General features: G+C 33.7%; 1 protein-coding gene across 2 annotated transcripts in view; it reads right to left on the bottom strand.

Annotated features, from left to right (window-relative positions):
* Window positions 1-21,675, bottom strand: part of Ncam2 (neural cell adhesion molecule 2) — a 465,089-nt gene that overhangs the window by 43,820 nt on the left and 399,594 nt on the right. For both annotated transcript variants that reach the window (XM_060370676.1, XM_060370675.1), the window contains exons 13-15: window positions 17,757-17,876; window positions 14,858-14,979; window positions 4,264-4,444 (exon numbers count right to left, since the gene is read on the bottom strand). In XM_060370676.1, coding sequence (XP_060226659.1) covers window positions 4,264-4,444; window positions 14,858-14,979; window positions 17,757-17,876 — 423 coding nt within the window. The remainder of the gene's footprint in view (window positions 1-4,263; window positions 4,445-14,857; window positions 14,980-17,756; window positions 17,877-21,675) is intronic.

The following is a 21,675-nucleotide window of genomic DNA, read 5'->3' as shown; positions in this document are numbered from 1 at the left end:
AATATCAGGATATTTACTTAGACATATTATAATATATAATATGCAAAAATTAATCAATATAAACTTTAAAATTTTTTGTCTTAAACACTTTTACCTTTCTCTTATAAATAACATTTCAGATATAATCATAAATTTATCTTTTATTTAAAACTGGGGAAAGAATCATGAGTTGTGATTTTTAAATACTCATGTATTTTATACGTGAAGTTCATTTTTAAATTCTATGGAAAATATAACTTAACTCTGTTGAATGTTATGTATTTAAATGCTTCCAGATTCTTTATCATCACAACCTTGACAATTACCTCAGGATATTAAGTGAGCAATCCGTAGCCTACAAAACCATGCTACCCCTGTGGCTTAGTAGGCCATGTCAAGCACTGGATTCAATTACTAAATTAAAAAAATGCTTTATTCAACTTTTATACTATAATTTCCTTTTCATTTTTTTTCCTACTTGGATACATTGACTTTCTTCCCATTTCACAGTGGAGAATGAAGTCATCTACCTTCTAAGACAGCTTGGCAGCTATGTTTGTTTGTTTCTACCCTATGATTAGGAACTTATTACTTCAGATATGAAACAGTCCAACTTTTTCCACATTGAATGTCTTTCTTGTGATTTCCATTTTTTCTACCCAGGTAAGCTTCTTATAACTATTATCAAAGAGGGGAAATAAGCCTTGTAGTTGTGTCTGATCTTGTAAACCATTTCTGATTAGTCTCTTTCGGAATCATTTTGGCAAGGCGGCATGCAATGACATGTGTTTTTTGGTTCAGTTTCCCCAAAGCATTTCACGCATTGTAAGTGTACTTTAGCACATAATGCCACATTCTAACTCTCAAGACATTTATATTTCTCCAATAATTCTGTGAGACCTTAATTTGGAGTGGGGAGATGACTGGTGAAAATACATCTTTCTTTCTTCCTTTATTACAGTTCTTGGATTCTTCAGCAAACAAGAGAGACCCCTTGAGCACCCTTCTATAGCTGAGAAAATCTCAAGGAATATTACAAACAGAAACACTTTAGGGAATTTAGATACTGTTTTTGAGTGGGTTTATCACTACTAAGCCACAAAATCTACTCACCTGTTAATTCTCACAGCCTTATAATATAAATTTCCAAGTCAATGTTTACCTCATTTGTAACATGCATAACTAATTAATAATTTGACATTACATGCTTCATAAATATCGAACTTTATAGCCATCATTCTCTAAACAAAATTGGACAACAAAATTATTCACTTAAATAAAAGGTGCTTTCAAAGAAACGAGTAGCCATCTGGTCTATCTACTTTAGTCTAGTAGAAAGGTCTTGTGAGTTTCCCCTCAGAGCATGGCTGAAGGTGATGCTTTCCCTTTCCTTCCTTTTATGACCTTTACTCAAGAATATATTTGTCTCACCACTCGTACTTAATTGTATAAATGCAAAATATATAATGACTACACCTGGTATATGCTAACTTTTTTCTAACAGTTCTTTAAGATCTGCAATAGTTAATTACATGGTTTTTATTAGCTATTGAGATACAGTTCCCTTCATTTGATTCTCCTGAGAACAACATGTCCAAATTCTCTTTCAGATGTACTTTTTTTTTCTGTTTGTTTTTTTATTTGCTAAGGAAACAAGCACTTGTGTCAGTGACTTCTTCCACCTAATATACATATTTAGAAGTTAATCACTTCAGGTAAATTTTGAAAGATTCTCCTATGGGAAACATTTCATTATCATATTTCAGCAACATAATTTGTGATTCTTTCCTAAGTATCTTGATGTCAGCATGTTCTCTGCAAACTTCATCCTGTGTTCACTCACTCCTGGGCTAGCCAGAGTCTGATTCCTGTACTACTCTGTTTGTGATCATTATTGTTTGTTCCTTTATTTGCACAGGTGAATCTTTGGTCCTCATCTAAGTACTTGTCAAAATTACAACTTTAACACATGTGCTATTATAGAAAAATGAATGTATTCTAATACTCCACAGAGACTTGAAATAAAACTATACTTTTCTCCATTTTCCATATCTCTTTTGTATATTAGATGTCAAGTTTCCAAAATAAAATTAAAAATACTTTTAGAATGAGTGTTCAATTTTATTTCTTGATCTCTGTCTTGAATATACACTCACATAATACATATGCTAATAGTTTATATTTATAGGCTATTTACTCACACTTTATATCTGGAATTCTGTGAGCACAACAATAGTCACGTGGCTAAATTTTATTTTGGATATAATAATGCATCATCATTATTACTACTCTACCTTATACTTCATAGGGTATTAATTTTGATAGGACACATAAGTAGATTTGAGGTACAATATGATAATGTGGTGCATTTACCACATAGTGTGATAAAATTTCCATTTTCCTCTTAAATATTTATTATTATTATTTTGAGAAAAGTAAGGCTCCTTTCACTTAGTTTTTACAGAAATTTATATTACCATCTCATTATATTATATGGTGATGTGGTTTATAAAGCACTTAGATTTTCTTTGAAACTATGGAGAGGGGCTAGAGAGATGGCTCAATGGTTAAGAGCACTGTCTGCTCTTCCAAAGGTCATGAGTTCAATTCCCAGCAACCACATGGTGGCTCACAACCATCTATAATGTGAACTGATTCCCTCCTCTGGCAGGTGTAAATGCAGATAGAACACTCATATACATAAAATAAATAAAATCTTAAAAAAACAGAAACTATGGAGAATGGCTGAGTAAAGTCAATCATAATTTCATTTTCCTATATTAACAAATATGAGAACTCTGGAGGTTGAACAAGCTTGGGAGTCCTTGGTCAGCTACATTGATTCAGTTTGAGATTCTACATAATTCACGTTTAGGAGACATGCAAAGAATGTGATTACCACAAACATAATGTCATTGTAGAAGAGATTATTGGTATTTCAAATTTACAAGGACAAATTAATTGATAAATGATACTATATCCAAACACATTTATGTAGAAAAATCAATCATTTCCCTTGGGCAAAATTTATGCATATATATATGCAGATATATATATCAAATGCAATTGAGGTGAATAAATTTTAACTTCTTAAAGTCACATCTGTAAAATGAGTAGCTCTTCCCTGCCAAAATTCCAAGAATATAATGTGATATTACAGGGGTACTTTTCAAATTTATAAAAAATAACAACAGAAGATATCCATAATATTTCAGGAGGACCCTAACTTCCAAATTTCAAAAATAAAAAAAATATACAGTTTGAAGTATTTGTGAATAAATATTAGCAATGCTCAGTTACAAGTTCAATTTCTTTTAAATCTTATAATCACTATAATGTAATTCAAAGAAAGATTATTTATATCAGACTTCATTCAACTTTACAAGTCTAGCATATTAAAAAATATATTGTTGCCACCTTAAAATTATAAGGTAAATAATATAACCAGTGTGAATTTTTTCTCAGTTGAAAAATATTATGTTCTAATAATGATACTATGTTACAAGTGAAATAGGCCATATTTCTATGAATGAATATTTTTGTTCTCATCACATAAGTCATAAAATATATTAATATATGATACGTATATATAACATGTATTCATAAAACAAAAAATACTAAAGCTTGAGAAATATGGTAATCTCCAACTAACAAAATTGGATATTATTTTGAAATGGTATATGTCCTAGCTTTATTTTCTTCATAGACTATATCTGAAAAGAACTTTAATAACATGGTAATTTCATTAGTATATTAATGTGCAATGAAAACAATGTTATACCTGCCATAGAGATCACAGATTTGTTTGTAATGAAAACATTAAAAAATTCTCTGATATATTTGACCCTCTTTGTAACTCCAGCTCTAGCTCTTTACAAAACTGAATTTTAAGCTCTTCTGCCTCTTCCAAAGTCAACTTCCTTGGTCAAGCATGGGTAAGCCTATCGTCCGCTGTGGACAAACCAGCCAGAACTGGAAAACATGTTCCAGGTCATTGGCTAAGAAGTCTATGAAAAATATTTCTTCTAATATTCCCCATTTTTTTCAGGTGCATTTTCATCTATCTTTTTTACCTTTAGTTCTCTTCCTCTGCTCATCACCCCCAACTCAATGCTACTGCTCTAGATAGCAAAACATTTTCTTAAAAAAAAAAATCCCATGTTAAGAAGAACTATGAAACTTCATTAGGACATGCAACAATAATCAGGACTAGAGCATAAAAATGACATTTCTGCTCATCTAGTTTACTTTTTATTGTCAGTAAGATATAGCACATGTGCTTACCTTTAATAATGTTGGGCTTTGGGGGCATGCTGAACTCATATACGGTGGGCTCAGAATACCCCAGTCTGTTGGCAGCTGTGATTTGCACTTCATAGCCCATTGTCCACTGCAGATGCTCCAAAATAATGTGGTCTTTGTTTCCCTGGACCTTCTTCTCCAGCCACTGATCTTCCTTGTCTTTCTGTGGAAGTACAGAAAGGAACTTTAGGTAAATATTGCAATATAAAGGTTATATTTTAAATATTTTGGAATGACATAAATAGTTTTATTGCCTCAATTTTCAAGAAATTGACAGATAAGTGAATTTACTAACATAATGAATAAAGTTTCATTTGTGATATTTGTCTACATAAGCATCAATACATTAGCCAAGGACTGATGATTTTGCAAATTAATTATGGGGTAGTAAAATTTACCTTATTTAATTTTATTTTTTATTTTTCATGCACAAACTTGGTTCACATGTGTACATACCTGTGTTTAGAAGAGGGCATTAGATATTATATAATTGCAGTTACCTGGAAATTGTGAGCCTGAAAATAACTGTGTTGGTCACTAAACCTTGGTCCTCTGCAAAGGTAGTTAGTATCATAACCGCTAAGACAATTTTCTAGTCCTTGTTTTAATTTTTAAACTTATTTTTACTTATGTTTTGGTAGTATAAAGACAAGAGACACATAAAGCTGTTGATATTTGAATTATCTTTTGTCTGTGGCATGAACCAAACAATTAAGAATAGTCTATGAAACTCTTATCTGGGGCTACACATGATATTTACTTTATATTTGAAAAAAGTCACATAGGAAAACCTTAGATTGTGTCAGCTGTTATCTAGATTATTCCAGGGCAAATGTTGTTCTTCAAATACCTCCTTATTTTGTATATGACTCCAAAACTGTCGAAAAATACAAATTATGGCATTTTAACACTTTGATCTAATGTTTCTAATTTTTTAACATTCTATAATTGAAATCCAAACATTTGATGTACTAGTTTCTTCTGAATTACTAATCATGTAACTTTTAATTCATTAAAATCCTTTTTTCATAATTTATTTAATTTTATTTTATGTGCACTAGTATGAAAGTGTCAGATCCCTTGGAACTGGCATTGTAGACAGTTGTGAGCTGCCATGTGGACGCTGGGAATTCAACCTGGATTCTTTGGAAGAACAGACATTGCTCTTAACCACTGAGCCATCTCTCCAGCCCTTACATTCTTAATGTAGTATATTAAAACCTTATGTCACTTTACACTGGTAGTATAAAGCAGCGAGAGGAGTGATAGTTCTCCCACATAAATCAATTTCATTATCCATTCAACTTAAGACAAGGAGGTATTTTAATCCCCTAACTGCTACTCCTAGGGAATAGAAAAAAATTAAAGTGGGTGTTACCAAATCCTCCTGTAGGCAGGAGAATCTCAATTATGCACATGTAGACTGCCTAATTTGTAGAACAAAAGTGCCCAGGGAATGATTAAAGATAACTGGTGGCAAAGTGTCCCTCTAGGTAGCTTAATGAGATGATTTGCTGAGTAGGACTATTACTAATATGCCAATTAAACAGAGAAGAGTAGGTTCTTTTAAAAATAGTTATGGTGGCTGAGTAAAACTTGTATCAACCTTTTTTTTTTTTTTTTTTTTAAGAAATAAGAAGACCATGTGACAGTTAAGGCAGAACTTTAGTAACGTTGCTCACAGTAATGTAAATACTTAGGGGATTACTGCCTCTGTTCTACATAAAGGACTATGTTTTGTGAGTGTAAAGAATATTCTTGATGCCCTCATTCTGGACAACAAGTAACTCTACCTTTCTTAAGACTTTGTAGCAACTATAGCCAACGCAATATTATATAAAATGAGAGTCAAAATACTCAAGGTCTGATACCAATATGCATTTGGGTTTGTCTAACTCCTGGAATCTATGACCTAAGATTCATATGATTAGAAAGCAGTTGTCGGTAGCTAGGATTTCTTGCTCACATGGTCTGTTTACTCATTCTAAGTATGTCCTTACAGAAGTAATCAGAATTCCTGAAAAATAAGTTTTCTATTTGCTACTTGGAATGTATACATACTTGCCACCAGTTCTGATACCTCCCAATTATAGGATTATTTGTTAATAAATAACTTGAGTAAACAGGTTGGTTCATAGTTATATTAGTTTATTTAGGCAAAGTGCCTATTTTATAATATCAATACTAAGATAAATAAAACTTATCTTCGTCTTTGATAGCATAAAGGATAAGAAAAATAAATTGTTCCATTTCTTTGCCTGCAAATTTCGTGATTTCCTTTTTTTAATAATTAAGTATGGTATATACTCACTTATAAGTGGATATTAGCCATATAACATAGGATAAAGTTACTGAAACCTACAGACCCAAAGAAGCTAAACAACAAGAAGGATCCTAGAGAAGATGCTCAGTCTCCATGTATGTTCCCTAATAAAAGGAGAAGAGGCAGTCTCTGACATAACTAGGTTGCCTGCTACTTGATCGCTTCTCTCTGGTAGGGCCACCTAGCCAGCCAACAGAGGAAGAGGACCCAGGCAGTCCTGATGGGACCTGATAGGCTAGGGTCAGACAGTAGGCATGGAGGACCACCCATATCAGTGGACTAGAGAAAAGAGATAAGGAAAGAAGAGAGGGAGGAGAAGACAACTAGAGAGGAGACTACAACTGGGATAACAAAGTGAATAAAATGTAAATATAATAATAACAACAACAATAATAATGAAAAAAAATGCCCAAATGTTTCTTATTCTTTAATATTCATAGCTACTATTTGAAATATTTCAAAATATTTATATATTGTTGTACTTAAATACATTTCAATATACATGCTAATATACTTTGGAGGTAATATATTTTAATACACATCCTATTACTAGGAAATATTTTTCCTTAATAATCAAAACTCAGTTTCCTTTATTCACTAACTTAAGACTATTTAATAAAGTATGTTTATCTGATCCATTTGGATATTATTATACATATCTAGATTCCAATAGATTAAGAAGGTCCATTAAGACTTAATAATGTGTGCCCTAACCAGTGCTGTTGTTCCCAAAGTACCTTCCTCACATCTATTTTAAGCAACCAGTTTTATTCAGTTCTTCTTAAGTTAGGAAAGATTTAACATGCCAACACTATAAAATAGTTGTGATTTTTTTTGCAACTAACAATTTAGAGAGAAATCTGTGAATAAAATGAAAAAATTAAATTGTATGTAGCCACATTAATACTACAAATGCATATAAAAATACATAAAATAGCATCTTGCATTTCCTCATCTACTTTCTTAGAATAATAGACTTGTATTTATAATCAAATAACTTAACTTGTTTTCATAGTGTTATTGCTATAAATTTTAACTCCCCTAAAGTGTCCTTAGAGACTTTGAACCCTGCTTTTAATCCTCTAGGTCTTTTCTAAAACATTCTGTTCTGTGTTCTTAATGGGTGAATGAACAAGCAATGTACTTTACAACAGTGTAACTTAGAATAATGTGTGTTTTCTGGTTCATAAGCTACACATAATTATTCTCTTTAAAAATATCTACAATCTTGTCTGAACTCAGTAAAAGTAAAATTAAAGGCATATATTAACCTGCCCAGTAGACAGCAGGTGGTACATAAGGAATATGTGGTCTCAGCTATACTGTTTCCACATACAGCACAGTTGAAAGTTTAGCTAAACGAAGAAATCTAGTGAACATTTTAGTGGTAACAGGTACTTAAAATACTTAAAAACAGGGCTGCAAAATATTGACTCTTCTCATAGGTTCACAAGACTGAATGCTCAGAGAAAAATCATGCCCGTGTACTCTCAGACAACTTGTGTTGCAGTAAGAGTAAATCGTTGGAGAACAGAATATCCTCCAATGAGCGCAACGTCCCTTAAGTGGAGACTGCATCCTGTAGAATAAATGGTTTTATAAGAAGTACATGGCTGAATAAGGAAATAGTTTTATCAGCTTTTGCAAATAACCAATAAAGTTGAATGGCTTGTAGTGCCTTTGTTTGGATGTACTGTTCACTTTTTCTAAATTAAAAGACACATGGGCATATTGTAATAAAAATTTACATGGGTCCTCTAAGACTATGATAGACATTAACAAATTATTACACCATCTTGCCAGATAGAGATGTTTATATCAGGAATCCTAATATGGACAAAGATCACTAAATTTATTTGTATGCTATTTAAATGTGGCCACTTTAACTACATTTTCCGATCATGATTTTTAGCATCTCTTGTCATTTGTATATCAAGGTATTTGACTGATTGTTGTCTTCTCAGAAATGTTGGAGTCTAAGGTATTTGTACTGAAACTCTCTTCACTTTTACAAGTTTGTTGATTATCTCAGCTATTTTTTTCCACAGCACTGATACAATTAATTCTCAGCAAGACATGACAATAGAAATAGGACAATATGGGAAGAGGAAACTGACCCAGGGAAGGAAAAAGGAACACATGGTAATGAAAGTTTGAACGATCAAATACCTTGTAGGAATTTCTGAACATGCCCCAAAAGCACTAATTAATTACATGGTTAATATGAGCTAATATAGTGTGAGGCTACATTGAACATAGCTTCACTACGGGGATTCATGAGGCCTGAGAAACAAACAGATGGGCAGTGTATTTTCAAAAAAGAACAGAGGTTCTAATATCCTCAGAAATCCTTATGTGGATACAAATTCAGAGTACACAAGCTGTTGCTGTTGTAGTAGCCTAACAAATCAGGGGTTGGCACAATCTCCATAGGCACATTTTGCTTGTTCATTGGTGCTTTCATAGTTTTTGTTTTTATATTTATACAATTTTTATTTTTATATTTTATATGTTGAAGATTTTATGATCATGATTCTTATACTATTGGTTCTGTACTCTGTCAGGAAACACAAATTCTCTACTGTTTATTGTTCCTTCAAAGAGATGTTAGAAAATAGGCTCTATGTTTGGTTAATTGTAAAATAAATATTATTGAATGGTTGCCAATATTCTTCTAAAACAACATAAGGGCAGCAAACAATTGTTTTGCAAAACTTGTAATAAAAGACTGGAATTGTATCATTAAAATAGTGCTCCCTGTACTGTAGACCATGATATGTAATGTATAAGTAATTAGTGGTCAGGTATAGTGATATTTGAATTAACAGTCACCTCCATTATGGAGTTAAGAACAAATCCTCTGATAGTTTAGAAATGGCGAGACGGAGATTGGACCTGAATGATGACAACAAAACAAGAATGTGATATACTAGACAAATTTAACCAAATTTGTCGTTTTATTCATAGGGAAATATAGATCCCTATCTTGTTCAGGTCATCCTATAATGTGTGAACTTCCCTCTTCATCCTTCAAATTACTGAGATTACTGCTGTATGTTACCATGATCAACCCAAAGGGAATTTTTATTGGAAAGCTTACAATAGTCAGTTGGCTAAAAGGTATCAACAAGGAGAAACTATTATATTAGATTGACAGGAGGAAGGTGAATACATAATAGAAGGAAATAGACAATGTTTAAGATAAATATTTATGTATTCAGTATCCAATTATAATTTTCCTTTGTTATTGGGAATTTCATAATATCATGATAAATAATTATATCTAACCGCCTTTCTCTCCTTATTTTTTCAACTCCATGACTTTTTATGTTCATATTTGATGATTGATATGACAAAAGACAGAAATGGATGAATCATGCCTTCATAAATTGATATATATTGATGATTAAATATTTTCAATTGCAGAATATTGATGACCATTTTCTAAACTAGAATCTCTATAATATTATTATTAATTTCATCATTATGGTTGACAATTGTAATGCTCCAGTATATATTTATGCTAGTTAGAGAAGATCCATTTTGAGAATATGCTTAAAATATTAAATGAACCTAGAGAAATAAATAAGTAATAATCTTAGATAATTTCCCTTTTCATTTTTTATTGAAAATATATTTTCATACACTATATTCTGATCAAGGTTTTTCTATCACCCAATATCTCCCAGATAATCCTCACCTCACCACCTACCAAATTCCATTCCTTCTCTTTCTTCCTCTTTGGAAAACAAACAGTCAAACAAAAGAGCAAACAAATCAGAATAGAAATGGAATAACAAAGAGAAAGTATAAGAAACACATATACAAACACATAAAATCAAAACATTTAAAACTACAAAGTCAAAACAAAATCATACAAGCAAATACCAGATCAGATAAAAATTACCAAACCAAGCGATATGAGAGGGAAAAATCTACAAAAACAACGTTTTCAAATTTTATTGGCTATCTACTGCTAGGCTTAGGCCTATAAGTGTGGTTCATGTCCCTACTGAGGCTCCATTGGAGAGAACAACTTTCCCTTTGTAAATGGGTTTCAGTTGGAGAGCACATATATATATAGGTGAAATCCAAATTCTCAGTATTACACTTCTGTGACAATAATTGGCTCTAAATAGATACAGTGTTAATAAATGAAACATTTTTGTCTTCAGCTGTGCCTGGGCCTAATACTAGCACTCCAGTGATGGGAACCAATGATGTGAAGTATGTTACATCGGGTAATAGTATTCTTAAAACCCCAATGTTCTACAAGATGAAATATTGTTCTCTTTTTCAAATATATATGACAAATACTAAAATAATAAAATGAATGTTGCTAACATTTCAAGCAGTTGCTGGTTTTTGTGAGTCAGACTACTGTGTAAGTCATCTTATATGGAGAAATCTATAGAAAAATCTTGTATACCTTTTAAAATATATTTGTCTTGTGTATGTGTATGGATATTGGTGTATCAAGTTGTTCATAGAGAAATCAGAGGAAAATTTTACAATTGATTTCCTTCTTATAGTATATCTGTCATGAAGATTGAACTCTGGACATCAGGCTTGGAGTCAGTAACCTTTATTCTATGAAGTCTGATCACCAGTTTAGGCATTAGACATTTTACACTCCACCTTATATGTCCATAATAGATTAAAGTCTGTTTGTATAAAATGAAAGTATGTTTGGTAGAGTTTTATTTTAAAATACAATTTGATACAATGAGGGTAGATTCAACTGCACAGTAACTAAACAGCTCTCTTTGATTTCCTGATATGTGAGGTCTCTTCCTCTTCTATTTGTTCCTAGCCTCCCAGGTCCCATCAGGGTTGGCTGTATCATCTTCTTCTGTGGCCTGGCAAGGCTGCATCCGTAGGGGGAGGTGATCGAAGAGCATGCCACTGAGTTCCTGTCAGAGACAGTCGCTGTATCTCTTACTAGGGAACCAGCTTGGAAACTGCGCAGCTAGTGGGCTTCCTTTGAACAGGGGTCTAGTTCTCCCCGGGCCTTGGTTGTAGTATCAGTAACTGCAGGCCCTCCGGGATCCAGGTATTTTGGTTCCATAAAATACTCACAAACCGAATTCAAGAACACATTAAACATATCATCCCCGACGACTTTCCACATCTTGAATGCGAATTTAAAGCCACCTTCTAAAGAGAACATTGTAAGCTGAATGAGAATAAAGCCTGTATTCTAAGAATGGACGAATATGAAAGAAAGTAATTTCATTCTTGATAGTACTTCTGAAATGCTGCCCTAATCCTGGATTACCTAACAAATAAACATCTAAGTCCGGGAGAAAAAAAAAATCTTCTTTCTTTAATACCTTTTAATCATATTTCCTTTTGCCTAATTCCAAATGTATATTTTAACAAAGAAGCACTCAACACTGAGTTTAAGAGAGAAATCCCTAGAAAAAAATGAGGCCCGACTTGCTTCCTGCAGGATTATGCAGTACTGCATCTTTTATGATAGTGCTTAGGTGAGGGAGAGCAAACAGAGTCCGCTGCAGCTGCACACTAGGCAAGCTCTTGCACGATGTCCTTTACATTTTCTCTTAATGATGTTCCTTCTTCTTTTTGTATTTTGATGCTGAAGAATGTCATGTTCAGTAGCATACTTAGTTTCTATCCCTATTCTTAAATAACTAGAAATAATAACACTCCTAGAATTATTAGAATTAAAACATCATTCCTAAAGTATGCTTGATTTATTCATTAAAACTCAATAACAATAAAGGTTAAAAAGGCATAGCATGAATAATCAATGTCAGCTACTGCCCTTTGAAAACAACAGCCTGCTTGCACTGAATGTAGTATTTCTGTTACTCTGCTGTCAATTTATTTTATTATACAATCAAACATACCTTTAACTTCAAATAAAAATATTCACAGAAATGTTGAGTAACCACATTATTATTTCATCATAATTTAATGTTGACTGTACTATTTTATTGATGTCCTTCCTCAGAAATCACTAATAATCAGTGTTTTGTAGCAAAAACCCCTCTGGGTACAACTATAGGTACATAAGAGATAAGCAAAACTTATTCTAGTGTAATTAATGATGCAGCTCTAGTCTATGGTCTTTAGACAGAGAGATGCTCTTGTGCACATAATTTTCAAATGAGGAAATGAGAATTTCCAAGATGTCTGGCCCAAACTGCGTTGTACTGTCAGAGTAGATCTACCTGGTGTCCAAGGAGACCTTCAGAGACTCACTCTTGTTTTGAATCCATAAGAAAAAGAATGAAAAAAAAAAAAAAAAAGAAATCACCAAGCTGCTCATTTTTGGCAGCCTGAAGTCTGGAGCAGAGAGAGTGATGTTTCCTAAAGACAGATATAAGCAAACAAAACTGAAGGGCCTTAACTCCAGGTTGTATTTACATGTTTGTTTGTGTGCGTGTGGAGGGGGGAAGGGCGTACAAAACAATAATAGTTTTAAAAATTCCAAGGATGAGAAATTCCATTATGTCACATAATGTTAGCTTGGTTGTGGAATATAAGAGTATAAACTACTGTGTCTACATATAAGGGCAATATATTATCTTTTCAAGGTGTTCATGTTGTTATTTTGATTTTTTTGGAGCTTAGATTATTTTACTTACGCTACCTCTAAGAGTGTAAACTAGCTAAATTTTTGATACAAAATAAATAAATATGAAAAATATATATATAAAATAAGAGCCCATAAATTTGAATGGGAATGTGGAAGAACATGGAAGTTGTAAGAGGGAGGAGGGGCATAGGAAACTATTAATTTAAAGAGAGAACTGACTTATAAAGGGAACATTAGAATTAAATGAGAAAGCCAAAATGGTATATAGAATTGTTTACTGACATATTCCATTCAAAATCAATTTACTTACCTTAATGTCTTAAAATCTAATATTCAAGTTGACATAGTTAACAAAATATAGAAAAGGCTGTTGAAACTGTATTCAAGTACTACAACAACACAATTTTAAGCGTGTATATATATATACATTTTTTTTTATAAAACATCCAAACAAAACTTGGCTTTTGGGAGTCTTTTGATAAGTAATCACTTTCAGTGACTATCAGCATCATATCTAATAGTGAAACAGAATAAACGTGCAATTGGAAAACTTTGCCCACGATCTCATAATAAGCAGAATCCCTCTTCACAGAAACCTTTAAAAACTCCCATACACCTCTTAATGTCAGAAGTCCTTTGCTCACCAATTCAAATTTAATCCAAATGATCCCTTTTACAAAAGGTCACTGCCCATTCTCTTTTTAAATGCTGATAGATCTATTTCATTATAATAACTGTTCTTAGGTGCAGTGTGCTAATATTCCTATCTTGGGAAGTTGACCTTCATTGTCAACTTGAAAGTATCCATAATCATTTACAAGGGCTACAGAATTGAATGGTTAAGGGCACTGGCTTTTGTTCCAGAAGAAAGCAACTCATTCCCCAGCTTTGACATAGTGGCCCACAACTGTCTGTAACTCTAATTCCGCAGGTCTTACATTCTTTATAGGCACCACACACACATACAGTGCAGAGGCAGGCAAAATACCTGTACACAAAAAATAATAAAAAGGTTTTGAAAGAATCTTCTAGAAACAACTGTGGGCACATGTAGGAGGATGCTTCCAAGAGGTTTAAGGGGGAAAAGGAAGTCTTGTTGTGGTTAAAAGTGAGACATACTGCCTCATGAACTAGAGTCCAGTAAGGACTAAAGGCCAAAAGTAGCTGAATGCCAGCATTCCTCTCCCTGCTTCCCCAATTCCAACACAAGGCAAGCACAGGCCAGGAATTCTTGCCATGATGAATCACCACCTCTTAAACTGTGACTCAAATGAAATTACCCCTTACTCAAGTCACTTTTATCAGACATTTTGAAACATGAAAAGTTGGTAATAAAGTTCCAATATTAGTTTCAATGAACCACAAATTTAGAGTAATGTACTAACATCAAATGAAAAAGAGAGAAAACTAGTCACATAAAGAAAAAAATGCTATTCATTTTATGTTTTTAAATCACATTTCAGAACTATAATTAAGGTCAAAACCATCAAAATATATTTTGAAAATCTCTGCTTAAACGTTAATAAAAAAAAAGAAGGTCACATATAGTGATGATTTTCATGAATAGAAATATTAATGTTACCCTTTACATTATTAATTATAGATTCATTCCTAGTTAGCCTTTGAGATCGTTGTGACTCCTCCTGTCATAGAAAGGAGGTACAATAGACGAGTCCGAAGGCACTTACGCTTCTGTATTTCACAATGTACTCTAAAATGGGAGCCCCTCCATCATCCTGTTTGGTGATGCTGATTTTAAAACTCTTCCCACTGCTTGGCTGTCCATGTATGGAAGGCGGACTTGGCTCACCTAGGAAGTAACAGGACACTTCCTCAGAAACAGTTGCTTTCCACGCCAAAGAACACTGCTTTTTCATGAAGCCGACACCTTATGTACGATAGCATTGTATTTGATTTACTTTAGCTATGTTGCCATTTTGAACACAACTTGATGCTCACTCGTGAAATAGTTTTTAAACCTCAAATAGTTTAGTATAATTTCTATGCTTAAAGTGTGAATTTCCATGTCATATAGGATAGGATCATTTAATAATGACACTATAATAATTTTAGTTTAATGATAGCATTTTGAGATAGCTAAAAAGTAGAAACTAAATTTCCAGTAGCAACCATATTACGTATACATACAGTAGAAGTATTTATTCATTGATCACCTCTCTCTGCGGATACAGCCTTGCCAGACCACAGAGCAAGATGATGCAGCCAGCCCTCATGGGATGTGATAGGCTAGGGTCAGATGAAAAGGGAGGAGGACCTCCCCTATCAGTGGACTAGGGGAGGAGCATAGAGGGAGAAGAAAAAGGGAGGGAGAGATTGGGAGGAGATCAAGGGGGCTACAGCCTGAATACAAGGTGAATAAATTGTAATAAATAAATTAATTAATTTAAAAAATTAACCAGAAAAAAATTAACTTAAAGAAGTTATGTTTAAAAATTTTTATAGCTTAATAGTTTCGTAAGTTTATATAATATTAATTAAATCATTTTCACATCATTCCCTTCTCTCTCTATTTAAAACCATCTTCGGTCTTTTATGTCTTTCTCATTGTGTCACTATCAGTGTATAATTACTGTTTACTGGAGCAAGGTCAACTGTTTACTGGAGCAAGTGACCATAGCACTGAAGAAAAGGACACTCCTTTTCCTAATAGATATTAACAGCCAGTGTTCTCTCAGGATTGGGTAGGGCTTCAGGAACTTTACCCCATTATTAATGATGAAATGTTAGCACCTAATCTCATATAGGTCTAATGCAGATAATCACAGCCTCTGAATTTTACTTTATTATATGGCACAACTTCATTTGAAAAATAAAATGAAAAATATAGATTCTGTTGCAGAAAGAAGATGAAACAGTGTCTTCCATTTGTACAAAATTCAGTCAACCAATCAATAAAAGAATCGCACCTAATTTCAAAGGATTTGTAGTGTTCGAGAAAGGTTGACAAGTCAGCAACAACATATTATGTGAACAGAAGTTTTATGATTTAGGAGGAAGGAGAAAATCAGAAAATGAGAGTCATGGTGGCTGCGATCTTGGTTGTATTGGTGGTAGTTGCAGAGTGTGTGTGTCTATGTGTGTGTGTGCATGTATTCATGTGTGTGCAAACATATGTGTGCTGGTGTGCACTGATGTGGATGCCAGAAGAACAATGTTATCTCTTTTTTTTATTTTTTAATTTTTATTTTTATTATATGGTAAGGTCTGGAAAGCAACAGAAAAAATTCATTGCCCAAAGATAGAGAGTAGAAACCTATTGTGGTTGTTGGGGTGATATGTGACTTACTGTTAATTACTGGCCCCAAAGGTCCCTGCGCAGAGGAGCGTATTCTCAACTATACTGTCTTGGTTGTGTAAGCCTAGCTCCACCTAATTTAAAGATGATTGGTTAATAAAAATGATGAAGTTTGGGGTTTGGCAGAAGAAAGGGAAGTGGAGTTTGGGGTTTGCAGGCAGGAGGGACCAAGCTGGGGTTAAGGGTCCACCTGGAGAGAAGGAGGAGGAGACAGGGTCAGAGAAGAAGGAAACAGATGGCTCCATGGGGTAGAGTGGGAAAGGAGCACATGGCCGGATCAGCGTGGATGGAGGAGGTCGAACATTAATAATATTTTAGAGCATGAATGGGAGGTAGCTTGCAACTCTGCTGGGAAGTAAAGTTAGTTTAGAGGGTTAATATCTGCAATGTCCCAGGTGAAGGGTATTTTATAAAATACAACAGGTGTCTGTGTTTTTATTTGGTTGATAGCAGGTTAGATAGTACTGCCGTGATAATTATAGCCTAATAATAAACATTTGTTAGGCGATATATTTTAACAACAGTTGTCAGTTTGGTTGACCAACATTTTCATGCAGGAGGCAGATTCTTCCCCAGATTTTGCAATAGCTGTATTCAGTCGTTCTCAATAAACTGTCTCACAATTTTAAAAGTGATATAAGGCAATGCCTTTTAAAGCTTAAAATGACTTTACGTAAACTAAATTGGCTACAAATTACTCAAAATAAGACAGATTTGAGAAAAGGGTCACATATTTATTCTGGCCCTCTTGTAGTAACTTTTGTAACAAATTAATTTAGAGCTTTGTATTCTTTTTTTTCAATGCAGTTTATTCAGGAACCTTGAACAATCATCTGACCCTGGGGAAAGCCAGCCCACAGCTTAAATAGCCTCTGGGTAGCCAACCCCGGCGTGCCACGTGGGCAATGCAGATAGGTCCACATAACTTTCGGGATATTAGCTATGTCTTATTAAAAGAGACATGACACATAACACTTCTCTGTGAACACAATACAATCTACAGACATAATCTAATTAATCACACTATAAATATAAGATATTTCCTAAGAGCATATTTACTGTTTATATTCTACTACACTTTTATTTTCTTGGCCAACTTAGAGAAGTGCTATTTTTATAACCCTCGAGATGCCACTTACTCAGTAAAACCTTCAACAGAGATATAATTCACTTCCCTAAAGTATTGAAATGCTTTTCTGCATTTAAAACTCCCATTAAATTTTCAAGAGAAGGATCTGGAAACAGAGAGTGAGGTAGTTATGGCTACTTACGGACTGGCAGAGTCTGGAATATTTCTATTTTGCTGTAGTCACCTTGCCCTTTGCCATTTACCGCTGCTACCCTGATTTCGTAAGTCGTATTTGGTTCCAGGCTGCTCAAAACAACCATTGCTAAGAATAACAAAACAAACCAAAAAAAAAAAAAAAAAAAAAAAAAAAAAAAAAGAAAGAAAAGAAAAAAAAACATACTTAGGTTTACATCATTACAATAAGGAAAAGCATTGGGTTTATCACAAATCTGGGAGAATAACCACAGAAAAATACCTGAAAAAAAATAGGTCATATAAGCATAATTACTGAGCAGTCTTTTTTGGTGTGATTCTATTGTAGCTCCCACAAAAGCACTAAATAATAAAGGAACAAATAAGTAGCTTCTTTGAGGACAATAACAGAAAGTCCAAACAGTCATTCAATTATTATTTTTATTATTACTAAGAAATAAAAATGATATGAATATACCATGTCCTTTTTATGTAAGTACCTCACTTAACTCAAATCAATTATTCCTTCATAACTTACTGGAAACGTGGGATTAAATTGAAAATGTCTGGGCCTTCAGCATGAAGTTTTCTACTCATGACAAAGAAGTGTTATGAACTTAATCTGCAGCAGCGGTGCAGACATTCATTTTACAATCTAGAATGAATTAAATTACTTCAAATTCAGCTGGGCATGTTGGTGCATGCCTTTAATCCTAGCACTTGGGGAGGCAGAGGCAAGACAGGAGGTTCTCTGTGAGTTCCAGGCCAGCCTAGTCTGCAAAGGGACTTTAGGACAGCCAAGATAGAAAAGCCCTGTCTTGAAAAAATAAAACAAACAAACAAAAACAGCAAAAAACAGTGTGTTAGTCCTCTTACTTGTACATTCGATTTTAAATTGTTTTCCACTACATGCAAACCTGGGTTTATATAAAGAATCTGAAAGGTCCAGAAGCACATTTCGATTATAAACATTGGGTGGCATAGGGCAGCCTCCATTGTTTCACAGATAATTTGACTTTGCTTCAAGTTTTAAAGCACTGATTTTTAAGTTTGGTTTGTTTGTTTTGTTATTTTTTTCATTTTTGTTATTTTCCTGTTTTTTGTTTTATTAATTACAGTTTATTTGCTTTGTATACCAGCTGTAGCCCCCTCCCTCACTTCCTCCCAATCCCACCCTCCCTCCCTCATCTCCTCCCTGACCCTCTCTAAGTCCACTGATTGGGGAGGAGGCTCCCCTTTCATCTGACCCTAGTTTATCAGATCTCATCAGGACAGGCTGCAAAGTCCTCCTCTGTGGCCTGGCAAGGCTGTTCCCTCCTCAGGGGAGGTGATTAAAGATCCAGCCACAGAGTTCATCTTGTGTTTATGTGGCACTACTTATTCTGACAGGAAAAAAAAAAAAAAAAAAAAACTAATTAGAGATAGACTCTCACAAAAACTCCTTGTTTTTTTTAATTCTGTTTTCTTTTTCTTTTTTATTATCATTTATTACAATTTATTTCAATGTGTATACTAGCTGTGGGCACCTGCTTCATCTCCTCCCAATCCCACCCTCCCTTCCTCTTTTTCCCACTATGTCCCTCCCCTGGTCCTCTGATATAGGAGGTCCTCCTCCCCTTATATTTGACTCTTGCCTATCAGGTCTCATCACGACTGATTTCATTGTCTTCACTCAAGGGGAAGTGATCAGAGAGCCTGCCACTGAGTTCATATTTATATTATAGTATCAAAAACTAAGAGAAATGTTTTTTAATTTAAAAATCTATTGGGATTGGTATCTTTTCGTTACAATCAAGTCATGGATTCTTTATATAATAATCAATTGCACTGCAAGTTAAAAGGATATATCAAAAGAATGTATGATTAGTCATAAGATATGATTAAATTCTACTCACTGGAGACCAAATTTAGAAAGTTATTGGTTTAACTGTGATTAAAACTTGAATTTCATATCCTTTATTTTATATAATTATTATTAATAATATTATTACTAATACTACTACTAATTCCTCCAAAGATAAACAAGTTTCATGTATACTATAGTTATCTTTTTATCTAAAATACAGAATGTGTTACACATATTACCTAAGAACAGATAATCATTAATATCAATACATAACACAGGTGTCAACTAGAAATTACTATAAAACTTTTTTATCTGACTTACATGTAACAATTGTGCATTCTAATACTGAATACTAAGTGATATTCTTATTCAAACATTATGTAATGTTAAAAGGAAATCTCAGTATCCAAGTGAGTTCTCTAGTAAGAGGAATAGGGACTGTCTCTGACATGAAATCAGTAGCTGGCTTTTTGATCACCCTCCCCCCCCCCCCCCCCCCCGATTGGGGCAGCAGCCTTGCCAGGCCACAGAGGAAGACATTGCAACCAGTCCTGCTGAGACCTGACAAACTAGAGTCAGATGGAAGGGGAGGAGGACCTCCCCAACCAGTGGACTTGGAGAGGGGCAGGGAAAAGATGAGGGAGGGAGGGTGGAGTTGGGAGGGAATGAAGGAGGGGGCTACAGCTGGGATACAAAGTGAATAAACTGTAATTAATATAAAATATTAAAAAAATTAAAAAATAAAAGCCAGATAATCTAATTCTGAAACTCTTAATTATTTTGTAATAAAAAGCCTTCAAAACCCTTTCTTCTAACTTTAACTAGGCTTTGTTTAACTTTATACATATGCTCTAATATCAGCAGAAAGGATAAATTTCCCTATGGAAAGGTTTCTACATATTTCTCAATTTTATTATCTGAAAAGGAAATAAAATTTTCTGTGAATAACATATAACCAGCCACATCCTCAGATTATAATGAATGACATCAGTTTTCATAAAGGCATTTGGTAAAATGTTGACTGACTTGGAGAAACACTTGTCCAGATGCTGCGTGGATAGCAAAAAACATCTGAGCGTAAATAAATGATATCAGAACATGCTTAAACTCACAAGGCTTTCAGGAAATAATTCCCCAATAAAAAACAAAACAAAACAAAAACAGCATGGGAATCAACAAACATAGAATTTAAACTCTAGAATAGTTAGTTTATTAGTAGGTTATTGCATAGATGCATGTAGTTATAGAGGCTTCCAAATGGGGAGAGAACACATCTAAGAATATTATACATCAAAGCAATGATTTTATTGTTGTCCATGGGGAAGCCTCTTCTTAATGTAATGCTGACAGTGTCATAAACCATCACTAACACAACTGTAGAAAAATGAGCTGACTAAAGGCAACAACAGATGTGCTAAGGACTCGGCCCTATGAAAAGAACTACAGGCAGCTACAGAATGCTCAGAGCAGTAGTGTCTTTACCACACAAGAGCACGGCAGTTGGTTTCCCAACTCCAATGGTCAATCCTAAAAGCACATGATATTAAACCTAGCAGATTGTCCTTACTTATTAACAAATAGTCATGTAAGTAAGCACGAGTAATAAAGAAAGAGAGACTATAGATGTGAAGGAGGCCAGAGATATATGGAAGTTTGGAGAAAAACAAAAGGAAAAAGAAAATGATGTATTTATATCATTATCTCAAAAAAAATAACTGCAAAATAAAAGAAAAGAAAAAGTTATTCATTTCTGTCTTTTTAATAGCTAAATATTATACATTACTGGAATATAGTACTATTTTAATATGTACTTATGAATATTAATGAACATTTATATAGATTATATTAGTGCATGTATGCATTAGCATATGAGAAATAATAAAATATAGTTTCACTACTGTCAGCAACTTTGACTAGCTACTTAAACCTCCTTATTTCTATGATTAAAATCTGAAATCATCATCATGAGAGAGTAGAAAATGCTATGTCTACTTTGATCACAGCTAATAGTATAGCTCTTATCCCTTTGTTTTATAAGCCAGCAGACGAAGAGCAGCAGAATTTAAAGCTTATCATTTTAATG

This window comes from Meriones unguiculatus, chromosome 17, assembly GCF_030254825.1.
Source record: "Meriones unguiculatus strain TT.TT164.6M chromosome 17, Bangor_MerUng_6.1, whole genome shotgun sequence".
In the NCBI taxonomy this organism is placed as follows: Eukaryota; Metazoa; Chordata; class Mammalia; order Rodentia; family Muridae; genus Meriones; species Meriones unguiculatus.
This window is presented reverse-complemented; position numbering and strand designations above follow the sequence as displayed.